The sequence below is a fragment of the Vanrija albida genome (assembly GCF_041260175.1).
Source record: "Vanrija albida strain AlHP1 chromosome Unknown contig_6, whole genome shotgun sequence".
NCBI lineage: Eukaryota > Fungi > Basidiomycota > Tremellomycetes > Trichosporonales > Trichosporonaceae > Vanrija > Vanrija albida.
In genome coordinates, this window is record NW_027191425.1 from 543,243 (window position 1) to 560,277 (window position 17,035).

General features: G+C 64.2%; 8 protein-coding genes across 8 annotated transcripts; 5 read left to right on the top strand and 3 right to left on the bottom strand.

The window, feature by feature from the left end:
• Positions 1–347: 347 nt before the first annotated feature.
• On the top strand, positions 348–4,182 carry rpc2 (DNA-directed RNA polymerase III complex subunit Rpc2; the record flags this gene model as incomplete). The annotated part of the gene is made up of 5 exons (XM_069355996.1): positions 348–689; positions 729–1,483; positions 1,521–3,497; positions 3,554–3,901; positions 3,945–4,182. The coding sequence occupies 5 exons, from the start codon at positions 348–350 to the stop codon at positions 4,180–4,182; spliced, it is 3,660 nt and encodes a 1,219-aa protein (XP_069205837.1).
• Positions 4,183–4,552: 370 nt separating this feature from the next.
• Q8F55_007574 (uncharacterized protein) lies at positions 4,553–5,495 on the top strand (the record flags this gene model as incomplete). The annotated part of the gene is made up of 3 exons (XM_069355997.1): positions 4,553–4,665; positions 4,788–4,941; positions 4,977–5,495. 3 exons carry the CDS (start codon positions 4,553–4,555, stop codon positions 5,493–5,495), a joined length of 786 nt encoding a protein of 261 aa, XP_069205838.1.
• A 106-nt stretch (positions 5,496–5,601) lies between these two features.
• Q8F55_007575 (uncharacterized protein) lies at positions 5,602–6,203 on the top strand (the record flags this gene model as incomplete). Its single annotated transcript, XM_069355998.1, has 7 exons — positions 5,602–5,637; positions 5,675–5,719; positions 5,761–5,811; positions 5,847–5,906; positions 5,947–6,003; positions 6,040–6,093; positions 6,135–6,203. 7 exons carry the CDS (start codon positions 5,602–5,604, stop codon positions 6,201–6,203), a joined length of 372 nt encoding a protein of 123 aa, XP_069205839.1.
• Positions 6,204–7,649: 1,446 nt separating this feature from the next.
• Positions 7,650–8,179, top strand: Q8F55_007576 (uncharacterized protein; the record flags this gene model as incomplete). The annotated part of the gene is made up of 5 exons (XM_069355999.1): positions 7,650–7,652; positions 7,693–7,721; positions 7,769–7,812; positions 7,858–7,973; positions 8,021–8,179. The coding sequence occupies 5 exons, from the start codon at positions 7,650–7,652 to the stop codon at positions 8,177–8,179; spliced, it is 351 nt and encodes a 116-aa protein (XP_069205840.1).
• A 331-nt stretch (positions 8,180–8,510) lies between these two features.
• Positions 8,511–9,652, bottom strand: Q8F55_007577 (uncharacterized protein; the record flags this gene model as incomplete). The annotated part of the gene is made up of 2 exons (XM_069356000.1): positions 8,511–8,632; positions 8,692–9,652. 2 exons carry the CDS (start codon positions 9,650–9,652, stop codon positions 8,511–8,513), a joined length of 1,083 nt encoding a protein of 360 aa, XP_069205841.1.
• A 655-nt stretch (positions 9,653–10,307) lies between these two features.
• Positions 10,308–12,073, bottom strand: Q8F55_007578 (uncharacterized protein; the record flags this gene model as incomplete). The annotated part of the gene is made up of 4 exons (XM_069356001.1): positions 10,308–10,711; positions 10,746–11,396; positions 11,469–11,888; positions 11,926–12,073. 4 exons carry the CDS (start codon positions 12,071–12,073, stop codon positions 10,308–10,310), a joined length of 1,623 nt encoding a protein of 540 aa, XP_069205842.1.
• Positions 12,074–12,916: 843 nt separating this feature from the next.
• On the top strand, positions 12,917–15,181 carry Q8F55_007579 (uncharacterized protein; the record flags this gene model as incomplete). Its single annotated transcript, XM_069356002.1, has 5 exons — positions 12,917–13,025; positions 13,190–13,490; positions 13,540–13,576; positions 13,627–13,693; positions 13,794–15,181. 5 exons carry the CDS (start codon positions 12,917–12,919, stop codon positions 15,179–15,181), a joined length of 1,902 nt encoding a protein of 633 aa, XP_069205843.1.
• A 38-nt stretch (positions 15,182–15,219) lies between these two features.
• Q8F55_007580 (uncharacterized protein) lies at positions 15,220–16,316 on the bottom strand (the record flags this gene model as incomplete). The annotated part of the gene is made up of 2 exons (XM_069356003.1): positions 15,220–15,913; positions 15,958–16,316. The coding sequence occupies 2 exons, from the start codon at positions 16,314–16,316 to the stop codon at positions 15,220–15,222; spliced, it is 1,053 nt and encodes a 350-aa protein (XP_069205844.1).
• Positions 16,317–17,035: the final 719 nt, after the last annotated feature.

Below are 17,035 nucleotides of genomic sequence, written 5' to 3' on the forward strand. Positions count from 1 at the left end.
GCAGGTGGGTGGTTGAGCCGCGGGTCGTTTCAGGACACACACAGAGTGGTTCTCCGCCTCCGCCGCCTCCACGCGCTCGTGACGTCGCAAAGGGAAGGCCGCGGCAGAGTGCACCGCAACACAAAGTGTAGGGGGCATTCCTCACAATCGATCAACTTCAATTAGATTCGCGTTTTCTAATAAACTATTAGGATAGATTCGAATTACAAAGATACCCGGAAAACCCACGTGGATTTACTCCCGCTCTCTCCGCCACCCAAATGTCTGCTTTCAAAGATTCTTCGAGTGCGCATCATCGAGACCGAAGCAGCCAACAATCAACAGCTTCATTCAACCATCCCTCAAAAATGTCGCGTCCGGCTCCAGCTGGAGGCACACAGCCGCGTGCAGCGGCCCCAAGGCGCCCTTCAGCAACGGCTACCGCCTCAGGCTCGCGCACCGGCGGCCCCATCAAGGCCCCTCGACCTGCCATGGCCTCGGCGCGGCCTCCCCCTGGCCGTGCGGCGCCGTCGGCCGCCTCGGGATCCCGCCCAGCCCCAGGCAGGCAGCCCCTGGGACCAGCAAAGACGCTCCCTCACGCCGTGTCCAACTTGCAGGAAGGAGAAGAGGAGTGGGCCAAGCTCATGAAGACGACGCACGAAGGCGCCAAACGCGCAGACTGGTACGCGCGCGGCGTCAAGTCTGTAGAGGTAGGTTTGCGGGTGATGGGACAAGAGCTGACAGACAAGGACAAATGGGAGCTCCTCCCCGCCTTCCTCAAGGTCAAGGGTCTTGTCAAGCAGCACCTCGACTCGTTCAACTACTTTGTCCACACCGACATCAAGGCCATCCTCCACGCCAACTCGCTCATCATCTCGGATGTCAACCCACGATACTACATTCGCTACACCGACATTCGTATCGGAAAGCCAGTGCGAAAGGAGATGGGCACACAGCAGTCGCGCATCACACCGATGGAGTGCCGTCTCACGGACGGAACGTACTGTGGTGGCATCTACGTCGACATCGAGTACACGCATGAGGACAAGATCAGGCGGCAGAGCAACATTCCGATCGGTTCTCTGCCCATCATGCTGCGCTCTGACCTCTGCCACTTGGCGGGGAGGAACGACGCAGACCTGGCACGCATGGGCGAGTGCCCTCTCGACCCCGGCGGATACTTTGTTGTTCGTGGCACTGAGAAGGTCATTCTCGTCCAGGAGCAGCTGAGCAAGAACCGTATCATCGTCATGACGGATCCCAAGAAGGACGTGGTGACGGCAGAGGTTACGTCGTCGACCCACGACCGTGTCGTCAAGACCTATGTCACGACAAAGAACAAGCGGCTGTACCTCAAGCACAACTCGTTCAAGGAGTATATCCCAATCGTGATTGCGCTCAAGGCCATGGGCATTACGTCGGACAAGGAGATTCTCCAGTTGACGTGTGGCTCGGATGAGCGGTACCAGGAGGCGTTTGGCGTGTCGCTCGAGGAGGCTGCCAGGTGGGTTAGATGCTGCTGGATGAAGCTAACCCCACAGACTCCGCATCTACACTCGCCGCCAGGCCCTCGAGTGGATCGGTGCGCGTGTTTCGCCAGGCCAGGAGAAGGAGGACCGCAGCTTGCCGCAGAAGCTCACGCCTGTCGACATTGCCATGCAGGCGCTCGCGGCCATGGTGCTCGGTCACGTTCCCGTCCGAGACATGAACTTTAGGCCAAAGTCGATCTACCTTGCGACTATGGCGCGCCGTGTTCTCGCGGCCATGATCGACCCCAAAATGGTCGACGACCGTGACTATGTCGGTAACAAGCGTCTCGAGTTGGCCGGCCAGCTGCTTTCGCTCTTGTTTGAGGACTCGTTCAAGACGTTCAACAGCGACCTCAAGAAGAAGATGGACAAGATCTTGGAGAAGAAGAACCGCACGGCGTTCGACGCCAGCAAGCTCTTCACATTGCTGCCCGGCCAGCAGAGCATCACCGATGCCTTCAACCGCTCCATCTCGACGGGCAACTGGTCGCTCAAGCGTTTCCACGTCGAGCGTGCCGGTGTCACCCACGTCCTCTCGCGCCTGTCGTTCATCGCCGCGCTCGGCATGATGACGCGTATCACCTCGCAGTTCGAAAAGACTCGAAAGGTCTCGGGTCCTCGTGCCCTCCAGCCCTCGCAGTGGGGAATGCTCTGCCCGTCCGACACGCCAGAAGGAGAGGCTTGTGGTTTGGTCAAGAACCTTGCCCTCATGACCCACATTACCACCGACGTGCCCGAGGAGCCGCTCATCCGCCTCTCGTTTATGCTCGGTGCTGAGGACATTTCTCTCCTCACCGGTAACGAGCTGTACCGTCCCGGCGTGCACCTCGTCCAGGTCAACGGTTCGCTCATCGGAGCCACCAGCCAGCCCAAGAAGTTTGTCCAGGCTTTCCGCAAGCTCCGCAGGTCCGGCCGAACCTCCGAGTTTGTCTCCATCTACATCAACCACCACCACAAGGTCATCTACATCGCTTCGGACGGTGGCCGTATCTGTCGCCCGATGATCATTGTCGAGAACGGCCAGTCAAAGGTCACGTCGGAGCACATGGCGCTGCTCAAGTCTGGCAAGGTCACGTTTGACCACTTCCTGCGCTCTGGTCTCGTCGAGTACCTCGATGTGAACGAGGAGAATGACTCGTTCATTGCGTGCTACGAGAACGAGATCACCGAGGACACGACACATCTCGAGATTGAGCCGTTCACCATCCTCGGTGCCGTTGCTGGCCTTATCCCCTACCCGCACCACAACCAGTCGCCCCGTAACACCTACCAGTGTGCAATGGGTAAACAGGCCATTGGTGCCATCGCCTACAACCAGCTCAACCGTATCGACACCCTACTGTACCTCATGACGTACCCGCAGCAGCCCATGGTCAAGACCAAGACCATCGAGCTGGTTGGATACGACCGCCTTCCTGCCGGCCAGAACGCCACGGTCGCTGTCATGTCTTACTCAGGCTACGATATCGAGGACGCTCTGATTGTCAACCGCGCGTCGGCAGACCGCGGTTTCGGTCGTTGCCACGTGTTGAAGAAGCAGACCATCCAGCTCAAGCACTTCAACAACGGTACTGCGGAGCGCCTCGCCATGCTGCCTCCCGACCAGCGCCCCGACTCGCACTCGTGGCTGGACCAGGACGGTCTAGTTGCGCCGGGTTCCGTCGTCGCACAGGGCGATGTCCTCGCGTCGCGCGAGACACCACTGGACACGCGCGGCACCGTCGCCGGCTTCAAGGCTTCGCCGGTGGTCCACAAGCTGCCAGAGCCGACCAACATTGACAAGGTCATGGTCACGGACAATGAGGAGGGCCAGTTGATCAAGATCCTTACGCGCCAGACGCGTCGTCCAGAACTTGGTGATAAGTTCTCGTCCCGCCACGGACAGAAGGGTGTCTGTGGTTTGATTGTCCCCCAGCAGGACATGCCGTTTAATGACCAGGGTATCTGCCCTGACATTATCATGAACCCGCACGGTTTCCCCTCTCGAATGTGAGTTGCGCCGAGAGGTGTATCCGTCCCTGTCCCACCAGCGCTGACTCGCTCAGGACCGTCGGCAAGATGATCGAGCTGCTCTCGGGCAAGGCGGGTGTCGTCTCTGGCAAGCTCCAGTACGGCACGGCGTTTGGCGGCTCCAAGGTCGTCGACATGTCCAAGATCCTCATTGACAACGGCTTTTCGTACGGCGGCAAGGACATGCTGCAGAGCGGTATCACTGGCGAACCGCTCGAAGCCTACGTCTACTTCGGCCCGATCTACTACCAGAAGCTCAAGCACATGGTCATGGACAAGATGCACGCGCGTCCGACGGGTCCCAAGGCCAACCTCACCCGCCAGCCGACCGAGGGTCGTTCCAAGGACGGTGGTCTGCGTCTGGGAGAGATGGAGCGTGACTGGTACGTGGAGGAGGTGGTCGACGGGCTCTGCTAATGGCCTCAGTCTTATTGGATACGGCGCGACGCAGCTGCTCCTCGAGCGTCTCATGATCTCGTCGGACGCGTTCGACGCGCAGGTGTGCGAGAAGTGCGGCATGCTGGCCTACTCTGGCTGGTGCAAGGGCTGCGCGAGCTCCAAGGCGGTCGTCAAGATCACGATGCCGTACGCGGCCAAGCTGCTGATCCAGGAGCTGATCGGCATGAACATCATGCCGAAGCTGATGATGGAGGACACGGTGTAGTGCGGCGAAGCCAAAGCCGGCGAGTGGAGAGTGAGGGGTCATGTCTACAGTCATTATGGTACAACACACATTGCATGCATAGGTCGGGAAACGTGCGGGGCGTGCGGCGGAGGTGTGCGGAGGGTACAGTCACCATTAGCCTCGGCGTGGACGGCGCCGCGGCGGCAACTCGGCCGGAGCATGGGGTCCCCAGAGTGGAGGCTTGGTCAGGCGCGGGCGGCTGTCACCGATCGGCCAGGCGGCGGCAGTGGGGTAAAGCGCGTCGGTGGGGTGCGTCGCGGTTGCTCTCTCCAAGTACGTACTTACGTGCACGCCAATGCGAGCAGCTATCCGCCTACCTGTCCTCCGCCAACTCGTCACCGCACGCACAATGTCGACGACCACAGCCACGCCCTACGTCCTGAGCGAGATCGTGCTGCGCGGCGACGCGCCAGAGTGGCCCAGCCACTCGATGTTTGTCAACCGGACGAAGAGTGATCTGGCGTGAGTGACACGAGTGCGCAGCGCGAGTGTGCGGGGGTGCCCACTTGCGGCGGTAGCTCGCCCCCCCCCCAGCCCTCGATCCTGCCCCCCCGTCGCCCCCGCTCGCTCGCTCACGCCCGCAGCATCCTCGGCATCCCCTACACCCGCGACCCGCTCACCTTCGCGACCGTCCGCGGCGACCTCGCGCGCAAGACCGGCCTCGACGACGTGACCGTCCCGACGCTCGAGCACGCGCCGGGCGAGTACGTGACCGACTCGTGGGCGATCGCCGAGTGGGTGAGTGCCGGGGCTGTTCCCCGCTAACAGCGCAGCTCGACAAGACGCACGGGCCCGAGGTCCTCTTTCCCAGTGGCACCAAGCCGTTCGTGCGCTTCCTCAAGCGCTGGGTCGACGACGAGCTCTCGATCGAGATCCGCGAGCTCTTCCGCCCCCTCTTCTACCGGTACCAGGACGCCGAGAGCGCAGAGTACTTCCTGCGAGTCAAGTACGGCGGTGATGAAGCCTTGCTCGAGGGGCAGATTGCGCGCCTCGGCAAGAGGGAGGAAGTCGCGGCCCTCGGGAAGCGGGGAAGGGCCAAGCTCCGCACGCTGGAGAACTACCTCGCCGACGCGCCGGCCGGCGGGCCGTTCCTCCTCGGCGCGCGCCCGACGCACGCCGACTCGATCGTGTTCGGCTGGGTGCTCTGCTCGCAGGTGAATGCGGCGGTTGTCAACGCCGAGCTGTGGGACAACGACGAGCTGCCCCGCATCCGCGCGTGGGTGGCGGAGATGAAGAAGGCGACCGGGCTGGATCTGAGCAAGCAGTGGGAGGCCAAGGTTGTGCCGCAGTAGCGAGAGAATGCAGGGATGGAGAATGGAGATTGGGGGAGGGGGCAGTACTTATCCCCCCGGCTGACATTCGCGCCGTCACCCTTCTTGACGTTCTACCTATCTCACCATGCCGCAACGCGGTGATTTTACAGAGCTCGACAGCGTGAGCTAGTCCGTAGTAGACGCAGAGCTGACACCAGCTCCTCGACGCCCTGAGGAAGGAGTATCGAGAGACGAATGATGGCGTGAGCTAAGGATCTTGTGCGCGTACCAGCTGACACCGCAGCTGTACAACGCGAGATCCGGGGAAGATGCCAGCGCGCCGGCCGGCGACCTTGTGAGCTTTTCATGCAGAACGAGAGCTCACCCCAGCTCGTCCAAGGGCCGGGGAAGGCAGTACGAGGAGACACGGCGGCGCCTCTGGAGGGCTCGGTGAGCTGCCTTTTTCGGGAAGCCACCAGCTCACAAGCAGTCGCTCAAGAGCTCGGAGACAGGCGGGGCGGCGCTGAGTCATGCGCCGCTACGCCCGGTGAGCTGCCCGGGCTTCTACGCCAGCTGACGCCAGGTCACCCATGACCAGGAAGCGCATGCCGAGGCTGTGGCAGCGCCTGCCATTTCTGTGAGCTCAGGTTCAACTGGAGACCTCGAGCTGATAATCAGCCTCAACAGGGAGAGGAAGGTGTCGACCGCTCGGGGGCCAGCTCGCTCCGCCATCATCGGGTGCGCTGAGATGTCGGACATATGGCCAGCTAACGATTCAGCCTGACGAGGGTTCGGCAGATACACACCAAACATCCGCGACACCAGCTGACAGCCCGAATCTGCCACGCACACCTCCTCCCGACGAATCGCAACGGCCCGACCACCCTCCTCAGCGCGCCCCGGCGACGCCGAAGCTTGCGAGGAAGAGCGCGCAACCGTCTTCCCCGCAGGCCAAGAACCCAAAGCGTAACACACACTCCTGGTCCCTCCGCGGTCGGGAAAGGGGTGCGGGCGAGGGCAGCAACTTTACACCCCTCGGTCGGCGTGGCGGCCACGGTGGGTCGCCAGGTGGCTCGCCGAGCCCTATCTTCCCTCAGTACAACCACAGGCCGGGGTACCGCCTCTGCCCGGACTATGCGCGCGGCGAGTGCCGGGCCGGGCCGGCGTGCAGGTTCCGACACATGGTCGAGCCTGCTTCCTCGCGGCGTAAAGCACTGGATGGGAGTGACGACGGGTGGACGGGCTCGCAGCGAGCCACCGAGCAACCAACCATATCCCGGGAAAGCGTCGCCGGCCTCGTAGCGCGCGATGTGCGTACACCCGACGAGCGATTGCGCGCGTCCAGCACACACCGCAAGGAGCCGTGGAAGCACTTCAGCGCGGCGTGCCGGTTCTATCTCGCCCCGGGTGGGTGCAAGCGGGGGAGTAGGTGCACATTTGTTCACACAAGCGTAGGCGGCAACGACGGTGGTTCCGCACCAGCGGGCAGCGACGATGGGTGGGGTCCGCCGGGGCCGTCCTCTCGCGAGCAAGCAGCGAGGCGAGAGGATGACGCCGTGTCTCCAAACACTGGGTTGTTACAGGTGGCGTATGTCCCTCCCAGCGCTGGCATGCTCCCCGCAGTGTATGAGCCCCCGAGGGCGGAGAAGTTCCCGACAACGCATGGCTCGTCGCCCGCGCCTCCGCCACCGACACCCACCACTCGCCCGCCACTTCAAAACGCACCCCGGCTCCTCCGTCGCCCAGGCGACAAGACGCCCAAGCGGGCCCGGACCGTCCCCATGACGCCGGCCCCGCGCCCGTGGTCGACGAGCACGACGCGCCCGCCACCAGTCCTCGTGGAGGGGGATAAGCCGCGCAGGCACGCGATGGAGGAGATTGTCGCGCGGCTCAAGAGCGAGAATGAGCGGCGGGGGAGGGGAACGGGTGTGCGCGGGTCATCGACGCGCGCGTCGAGTGTGGCACGAGCGCCGGCTGGTGCAGTGATGACACCCCGCGGCGTCGCGCTCCCGCCGACAAGCGAGTGGCCCGAGCGCGCAGAGACGCCGGCAGTCGTCGTGACGGACCTCGACGTGCCGCCCGGCTCCAGCCCCGACGAGATCGCGGGGTGGTGGGGCCACCGCGGGGTGGTGGAGAGCGTTGAGATCGTGCAGGTTGTTGCGCGGGTCGTGTGGCGCCCATTCGAGGGGTGTGATGGTGAGCTAGCCAGTTATGGACCAATACGCTTACGTTCCAGGCCGATGATACGTATGACTGGGGTGGATGGTGAGCTGGGTCCACGCCAAAGCTCCGGCCTCAGCTAACCCAACCAGGTTGGTTACCCGGTCCTTCAGCCCGTTTACGCTCAAGAGGATCTGTAAGCTTCCCACCTACGGAGCTCCTAAGCTTACTCCTCTCCCAGGTCACTCTCACTCTCACGGCGACGACGGTTTTCCATCCCCGCTTCCTCGCCACATGGCTCAGGCATCATGGCGAGGGGCGCAGCACCACTATGCGCCTTCTTTCAGGTCCTATGCGGTGAGCTACGAATCTCTTGTTGTAGACCAGCGTAGCTTATGCCACAGCCGGTTGCCACCGCGCCACCATCACACAGAGTGGGCAGCTTCGTCGTTGATCTCTGGAAGCTGACGCTCCAGGCGCCAACTCGCCTCAACAACAAGTACCACATCGTCCTGACCGCGGCATTCCCCTCCGCCCAAGTAGACACCGTACAGTCGATGTAGCACCTCCCGAAGTTGTGGCGTGTGCGCAGCAGCCATCCTTTCGCCTGAGCAGCATGACAACGGCGATTGCGCACATCCGCTGTCCCGAGCCGGCGATGGTGCCATCTCCCGACACTGATCTGGAATACCGAGGCTGTCAATCGCCGCGAGCACGCACGCACCCGCCGAACGCTGCCTCGGCGTCCGCTCGTCATCCGACAGGGCGAGCGGCTCGCGAAACGGCAACTTCGCCTCCCCCACTCCTCCCCCACCCGTCCTGAAATCAGGCGCGCCTCACAATCACGACACGACCATCCGAAACCCCCAGAATGCATCTCCTCGCCCTCGCCTCCTACAAGCCCAGCGCCTCGCGGCGCGAGCGGCTGGCCGGGTCGAAGATCGGCACGTCGCCGACGCTGACGGCGCGCGTGCCCTCGCGGTTTGTCGCGCCCGGCACGTCGAGCGTCGCGGCGTCTGTGTGGCGTCAGCACTTCGGGACCAGCCGACGGATCTAGCCGTATCACGCCACTCACGCAGCGTCGCGCGGTTGTCCCAAATCGCCAGGCTGTCCTCCTCCCACCGGAAGCGCACCTGCAGGTCGTGGTTGCCGTGCACGTGCTCGAAGAGGTAGGCGAGGAGCACGTCGCTCTCCTCCTTCGTGACCTCGACGATGCGGCGCGTGAACATCTTGTTCACGAACAGCCCCTTCCACCCCGTGACTGGGTGGGTCCGGATAACGGGGTGGACGGCGCGCAGGTCCTGGTTCGAGTTGGCGGGGTGGCCGCGCTGCGTGCGGAACGTCGTGCCGCCGCCATTCTCCCTATTCACGTCGAGGAACAGCGTGCCCTCATGCACGGCGCTCAGCCCCTCGAGCAGCCTCTGCACGGGCGGCGAGAGCCGATCGTACGCCTCGTACGCGCTCGCCCAGAGCGTGTCGCCGCCGGTCGGGGGGAGCTCGCGGATCTGGAGGCACGCGTAGCTCGCGGGCACAGGCTCGAAGCTCACGTCGGTGTGCCAGCGCTCCTTGCCCGCCTCGCGGGTGAGCAGCGTGCTGTTGAGGCTGGTCTTAAGCTTCTCGTTGTACACGAACTGATTCGAGACCCGCGAGATGTGGTCCCCGTCCCGCCCAGACTCGAGGGTGCAGGGGTGGATGTGCAGCCCTGCGCCTGGCGCGCGCACGCCGTAAGCGCCCAGCGCGTCGATCAGCGCCGTCTGCTCTGCGGCGGAGATGACGGCGCGCCGGAAGAAGACGACGCCGCGCTCCGCCACGAGCGTGGCCAGCGCCGCTGTGAGGGCGGGGGACGCGAGCACGTCCCGGATCGAGAGGGGTGGCGCCGAGGTGTGGGTCGACGCCGGGAACTCGGTGCCGAGGGCCGGCGTGCTGTCGAAGTGCGCGTAGGCCAGGAGCGGGGCGGAGCTGGCGGGGGTGGGCGTGGCGGCCGGCTTGGCGGGGGCGGCTGCCTCTGGCGCTACGGGGACGGCGACGGGGGACATGGTGGTGGTGTAGGTATGCGTTCGAGCCACAGTGGCCTGGATATATGCCTGTCGAGCACAGCGCAGCCGACGTGACTGTGCTCGCCTGACTGTGTCACCGTCGCTTGGAACGCGGAGTGGCACATCATCGCGCGTCGTCACGCCATCCGGCGCCACACTCCTCCCACCCCCGCCAGCAGTCCTGCATCCCATCCCGAGCACCAGCACCACACCACGCCATCACGCAACCCCGCGCAACCCCGCATCTTATCACACCCTGCGCGCCGAAATCTGGAATAGCTGGCTGTGCGGAGGGGCAAGCTGTGTGCGCGCCGCTGTCGGCCACCTGCGACGCCCAGCACTGCACCCCGCCGTCACCACCACAGCCCCCGCGCACGCCACGCCCACCACGCCCCCCGTGCAGAATCTGGAATACCATCGGCTACTTGCGCGCCATCTCGGCCAGCGCCGAGGACGCTCGCTCAGCGAGCATGCGTCGCTGACTGGCGGATTGACCTGTCGCTCTCCTCGGCGCCACACCCCCCACTCCCGGCGATCCGATACCCGTGCATACCCAAGAGTCTAGAGCAGGTCTAACCAACAAGAAAACCAGAACACGGAACTCACCCAGCTACACCCGCACCGCACACCCACTCACTCAGCTACACCGCCCACCCTACACCTCCTCCGTCTCGGCATATGCCTCGGCCTCGGCCTCGGCAACCTTGGCGTCAGCGTCGGCGTCGGCCAGCGGCCTGTCAGGAATGGCAAGCGTCGTGAGCAGGACAAACACGGCGCCGACAAGCCCCAGGATGAACGTGTTGCGCAGCGCAAACTGGTACGCCTCGCGCGCGAGCGCCTGCTTCTTCTCGCTCAGCAGCGGGATCTCGTGCGTCGAGCGCCGCAGCTTGGCGAGCAGCTTCTCGGACGTGAACCGCTCCGACAGGTAGACGGCGAGCGAGTTCTGGAACACGGCGCCCGATAGGCCTACACCGAACACCTGGCCGACGGAGCGCCACAGCGAGATGTATCCTGTTGCGATGGCGATTTCCGACTCATCGATCGTGTTGAGGTTGGCGACTGAGTGTGAGCATGGTCAGACGCGGCGACCTACTAAGGTTGAGGGTGAGAATGCCGTTGAAACCCGCACCCATCGGCAGCACGCTCAGCCACTGGTGCGCCCACGACGCACCCGGCTTGAGGTCGATGAGCAGCAGCATGGCGACAATCGGGCCCAGAGCAAACAGCAGCATGGCCTTCTGGTACCGCTTCGACTTCTTGACGTACAGGCCGACGAGGGGCGCGACGACCGTCATGGCGATCGAGTTGGGGATGAGGTGCGCGCCGGCCTCGGACAGGCTCTGCTTGAAGACGACCTCGAAGACCATTGGGAGGTGGTACATCATGTTGAAGTTGACCACGGCGATCGTGCCGGCGATCATACCGACGCAGAGCTGGACGCGGCGGGTGAGGAACGACAACGGGAGGATGGGCTTGCGCGCAAACTTGAGCTCGATGACGATGAACGCGACGAACGCGGCGAATGCAACCGAGGCTGCAGTGATGGCGGTTGCGTCCTGCCACAAGTTGATGTCCGCCGCCGAGCGCTCGAGCAGGAGGAGGAAGGCTCCAATCGACACCAGCAGTGTGAACGATCCGCCAAAGTCGATCTCCTTGAGCTTTTCGATCGAGTACGAGGCCTTCTCCTTCTGCTCGACGCAGAGCGGCGCAATGACGAGGAGGGCGGCGGAGATAGGGACCTGGGCTGGGGTGTGTGAGAAGCCTTATCTACACTTTCCTCAACAGGCTAGGCCACGCCGTACCAACTCTCACTCACCATAGAATGCCGCACGCCAGCCAAAGTGCTGTGTGAGCCAGCCACCGACAGGCCCGCCGAGCCCAAGGCCCGCACCAAACGTAGCAAAGCTCACACCTTGGTAGAAGCCCATGTCGGCCTTTGAGAACGACTCGACCATGATGATGTTGGACACGGTGCCGACGCCGCCGCCACCCATACCCGCGATGAAGCGGGCGAGGATGAGGAAGTTGAAGCTGGGCGCGAACCCGCAGAAGAAGGTGCCGATGGTGAAGAGGAGAAGCGCCTGGAGGTACGAGACGCGCCGACCGAGAATGTCGGCAAGCCGGCCGTACAGTGGCGTGAAGGTGACCGAGGACCAGAGGTACGCCGTGCCGATCCACGGCTCGCGGTCAAACGAGTTGAGCTCCGACGAGATGGTAGGCACGCACGTCGCGACGACTAGACTGTCAGCTTGGGTGCCTACCCACCTACTCACTCGTCATATCCAGGGACGTGAGGAAGAAGGACACCATGGTCGTCCAGACAATGAGAGTCTTGCGGAGTCCCGTGGCGTACTCCCTCTCCGGGGACCCGGGCCGCGAGATGAGCGCCGTGCGCTCGCTCGGCGACTGAGACCTTGCCATTGATGTACGAGGTGGGAGGAAAGACGTTCTGGGGAGTATCGCTCAAGGGATACGTATTTTGTACGTGTCGCCGCCGCTCTCCAAACAACTGCTGGGGACAGGTGGTTCAAAGAAGGAAAAAAGTTTGGCAGCGTGTGACCTCGTCGTCTGGCCGTCGTAGTCAGTTTCGAGTGAGCCTCGCGGTCGTCTGTGCTTATCGCGGTGAGTATAACCCAACGAGCCGGAATGCAAAGGCAATAAAAGACGCGAGGCGGGTGAGAAGGACTTTGCAAAAATGTCTGTTAGTTCCCTGTATCAGTTAAGCGTCTTCGGCGTCGCCATCGGCGCCAACCGTGGTGAAACCCTCCCACGCCGCCGGCCGACCACCCGCTCCCGCCGCCGGTGCCGCCGCCACCGCGCCGTGCCTCGTGGCTACACATTCCTGGCCGCCTGGCCGCCGCCGGCGCAAGTCGTCGCTCGCTACGACGCTACGACCAGAAATCATTCGCCTCGGCTCGCTCGGGGCGATGCTGCATGGACCACTGCATGCAGCAGCCGTTGCTTGTAACCATATCCCGGTGAGCTTGCAGTGATTCGTATTTGGCGTTACCTTGGCGGGTTGATGGACAGTGGGTGGTTGTTGTTTTGATGACGCTCGAATGGCGTGATTCGGCACCATCACGTCACTCTCCACTGCCCACTGCTGCCGACACGGACAGTGCCGAAGTTGTGATGCAGTCAGCCAGCAAGCAAGCAAGCAACCGGCCAGCGGCCAGCAAGCACCAGGCAGCAGCAGCACCAACAATCTCGACGCGATGACATTCGCTTGTTATCCTACATCGCCGACCCACACCCACCGGCACCATGAAGATTGCGGTCGCGGGCCTCCTCGCAGTCGTCGGCCTCGTCATCGTCTGGCTCAACTTTGACGACGACTACGTCGCGAGCACACGGCCCAACATCATCCTGATCCGTGAGTTGTTCGGCGCGGCGCGGCGCGGCGCAGGCGGCGCAACCAGAGCCGCAATTCGCCCGTGCGGGGCGGAGCGGGGTCCGCGCGCCTGCGGCTTGGTCGTGCGAGCGAGCGCTCCGAATCACTGCCGCTGCCATCCGAATGAGCTCGCTCACACCTCACAGTCACCGACGACCAGGACAAGGGCACGCTCCACCCCAGTGTGCCGCACCTGCTCCCGCGTACCGCCAAGCACCTCGTCCAAGAGGGCACGTACTATGAAAACTTCTTTGCGCCGGTGTCAGTGTGCTGCCCGTCGCGCGTGTCGCTGCTCCGCACGCAGTACGCGCACAACCACAACATCACGTATGTGACCAAGCCGTGGGGCGGGTGGGAGGTCTTCAACAACTACGGCTATGTCGGCAAGACGCTGCCCGACTGGCTTCAACGCGCGGGGTACGACACGTTCTACGTGGGCAAGTTGATGTGAGTGGCGCGGCGCGGCACGGCGCGAGGTGGCAACTGACGCGCGCAGGAATGACCACACGGCGTCCAACTGTCAGTCGCTGCCCGTGTCGGGCTTTGTGAGTCGCCCTTCACCCGAACAGCTTCCTGACCGCAGACGTCGTCCGACTTCCTCGTCGACCCGTACACGTACGACTACTGGAACCCAGGCTTCTCTCGCGACAGTGAGTGTGGTGGCGGCGCGGGGGGGACGTGGTGCCAAGCCAGGCTGACGTGCTCGCTTCCTCGTCCTTACCCGTCACGCCCCCCTTCGCCCACCTACAGACGGCCCGGTCAAGGTCTACAAGAACCAGTACAGCACCGACATCCTCGCGCGCAAGTCGATCGACTACCTCAAGCGTGCGCTCGAGTTCGACCGTCCCTTCTTCCTGACCATCGCGCCCATCGCGCCACACTCGTGGATCGACTCGAAGCGGCTCTCGTCCAACGCCACCTTCGCGCCAGGGTTCAACATCCCCGCGAGCGCGCCGCGTCACGCCAACCTGTTTGCGAGTGAACAGGCACCGCGGCACGAGAGCTGGAACCCGGACGAGCCGCACGGCGTGTCGTGGGTGCGCCAGCTGCCCAAGCTCAACGCCACGCAGGAGGCGTACCTCGACGAGTTCTACCGCGGGCGCCTGCGCGCGCTGCAGGCGGTCGACGAGCTCGTCGAGCGCGTGGTCCAAAAGGTCGAGAAGGCGGGCAAGCTCGACAACACGTACATCATCTACACGGCGGACAACGGGTTCGCGATCGGCTCGCACCGCCGGCAGCCGGGCAAGACGCTCGGCTTCGAGGAGGACATCCACGTGCCCCTCGTCATCCGCGGGCCCAAGGTCAAGCGCGGGTTTATCGACACGCTGAGCAGCTACGGTATTGTCGATCTGTCGCGCACGATCCTCGAGCTCGCCGGCGCCAAGACCGACCACGAGAATGACGGCATCAAGATTAACCTGCACGATGGGGCCGAGGCCGAGGCCGCTGAGCTGGCGGCCGCTACCCTGCCACCAGCCGTGCAGAACGCGACCGTCCCTGGCAGCGCGCACGGCGACGCGCGCCACTCTATCACAGAGTACTGGGTCCTCGGGGGCGAGGAGGGCATCTACGCGACCGGGCCAAAGGTCAACAACACGTACCGCACCCTGCGTGTGCACGACGAGGTCGACGGCCGCCCCGTGACGTGGAGCTACAGCGTGTGGTGCACGGGCGAGCGCGAGCTGTACGACCTCGTCGACGACCCGTACCAGGTGCGCAACCTGCTCGCGCCGCTGAACGCCGTCGGGTCGTTCGCCCGCTTCGACGCGGTGGGTGAGACCGGCCGCACCGTGCTCCCCCGCACAGTGCAGCGCACGCTCCACCGCCTCGACGCGCTCACCCTCGTCCTCAAGACGTGCGTCGGGGACACGTGCCGCAGGCCCTACGCCGCCCTCTTCCCCGGCCACGCGGGCGAGGTCGCGCTCCAGCACGCGCTGCACCGCCGGTTCGACGCTTACTTTGAGGACCTGCCAAAGGTGCACTTTTCCGACTGCAGGCTCGGATTCCAGACGCGCAACGAGAAGCCCGAGTGGGCGGGCGACCTGGCGTTCCCGGGCCTAAGGGCGGCACCGAGGCCCCCGGCCGAGCCATCACGCGTGCCCGACCCCGACGCCCAGGCAGTGTTCGTTGTTCAGTAGCTTGTCTGTAATCCCATGTAATAACATTCATTCCTGGTCTATGCGGTAGCGGCCGGCACAATCTCGGTGGGGTCGCCGCGGATGCCCTCCTGCTCCTCCTTGGACAGCACGACGCCAAAGTACTTTTCGAGGAGGGCGACGCGCTCGGCCTCAGTCGCGATGGTCGCGACGATGGCCTCGTCGACGCCGTGGATACGCCGGCGGAGCGTGTTGCCCGCGAGGGCGATAGTACCGGCGAGCTGGAGGGTGGCGGTGCGGCCGGCACCCTCAGCGTGGGTGTACGGCGCGCTGGCGTCCTCCTCGGCCAGCTCCTGCTCGGTGAGGAAGCGCTGCGCAATCACCGTGCGCACGAAGAAGCTCTCGGGGCCGACGTTAGTGCTCCAGTTCATGACGCCATAGTCGGGCGGGAAGCACTCGAACTCGTCGAACGCGTAGCAGTCGAGCCAGTCGGCGTCGGGCTTGCGCCGCGTGCTGAGCACCCACGCGCGCTGGTGTGCGTCCGTGTGATCCTTGAGGCGGCGGTACGCGATGCGGAAGCGCTGCGGCGCGACGCCGTCGCACTCCTGGAGCGAGGTGGTCGCCTCCTCGTCGTCGGCGGGCGCGGCGGGCCCCCAGCCTGGCCTGGCGGCGGGGTATACGAGCTTGAGGGGCTGCGGGGGCACGTCGGGCCCGAAGCCCACATCGACGAGGTAGCGCGCGCCGGCGATGTCGATGAGGTTAGCCATGTGGGAGCTGGAGCGTCAGCGCCAAAGGAGGGAGGAGGAGGGGGGACGCACTAGCCGAGGAAGCCGCCGTCGTGGACCCCGCCGGCCGAGTGCGAGACACGCGCAGAGACGGGCAGCACGGTGAAGCCGAGCGAGCGCAGCACGTCGCGGAAGAGCTGGTTGACCTCGACGCAGTAACCACCGCGCTTGCGCGTGACAATCTTGTCGAAGAGCGCGTCCGGCGCGAGCTTGAGCAAAGGCGGCCGCGCGGGGTTGTAGTGGATCGACAGCGACTCGAACGGCACGAACGCGAGGTGGTGGCTGTGCACCTGCGTGAGCAGCGCGAGCGGGTCGGCCGGGTGCAGCGCGCGCGGGAACGAGATGCGGGCGAGGTACGCGTCGAGCTGGGTGTCTGTCAGGGGGCCGGTCATTGCGGTTGAGTAGTGGGGAATGCAAGTGGACAAAGGAAGTTTAAGTAGGTTTGGAGGGAGGAAGTAGCCTGCCGGCACAATGACGCCGACGTCGGCTCCGGCTCGGCAACAGCCGCATCGAGACGCGCTTTTGATAGCAACATCACTCTCAACGTCAGGTCTATCCGTCGTCACCGCCGCACATCCGCGCACGCCCCCGGCCTGTCCGTGCACCCTACTCATACTCCATCTGCAGTGCCACGACCGTCACGTTCATTCACTGGACGGGCACGCGAGCGAGGAGCGCGCGGACCGCTGACCGGCCGCCCAGCAACCCCAGTGGCTCTTGATGATGTCTTGCGGCTGCGCTCCTCCGAGGACACGCACAGGCTGAGCTGGTCCGGATCCTCGAACTTCTGCGGGCTCTCGAGTTGACACTGCGGTCGTCGAATGGCGGGTCTGCAAACGACGCCTCCTTGGCTGTTTGTCAGCACACCCACGGCCTCGGTCATCGGACCCGTCGCGGAGCAGGATAGTGATCCCCGCGCCCACAGCCGAGCGGGGTTCTCCACCGGCTCGTCAATGTCCCACACGCCTTGAGGAAGCCGACCGCACCCCGCCGGAGGAAGAAGTAGCCCGGGCCGGCGTCCCAGGGTTGGCTCGACAAGCCGATGGGACGCGCTGGCGTGAGGGTGCCGAGGTGCCGCGGGGCCCAGCGGTTTGGAGCGGACCATGGCTTC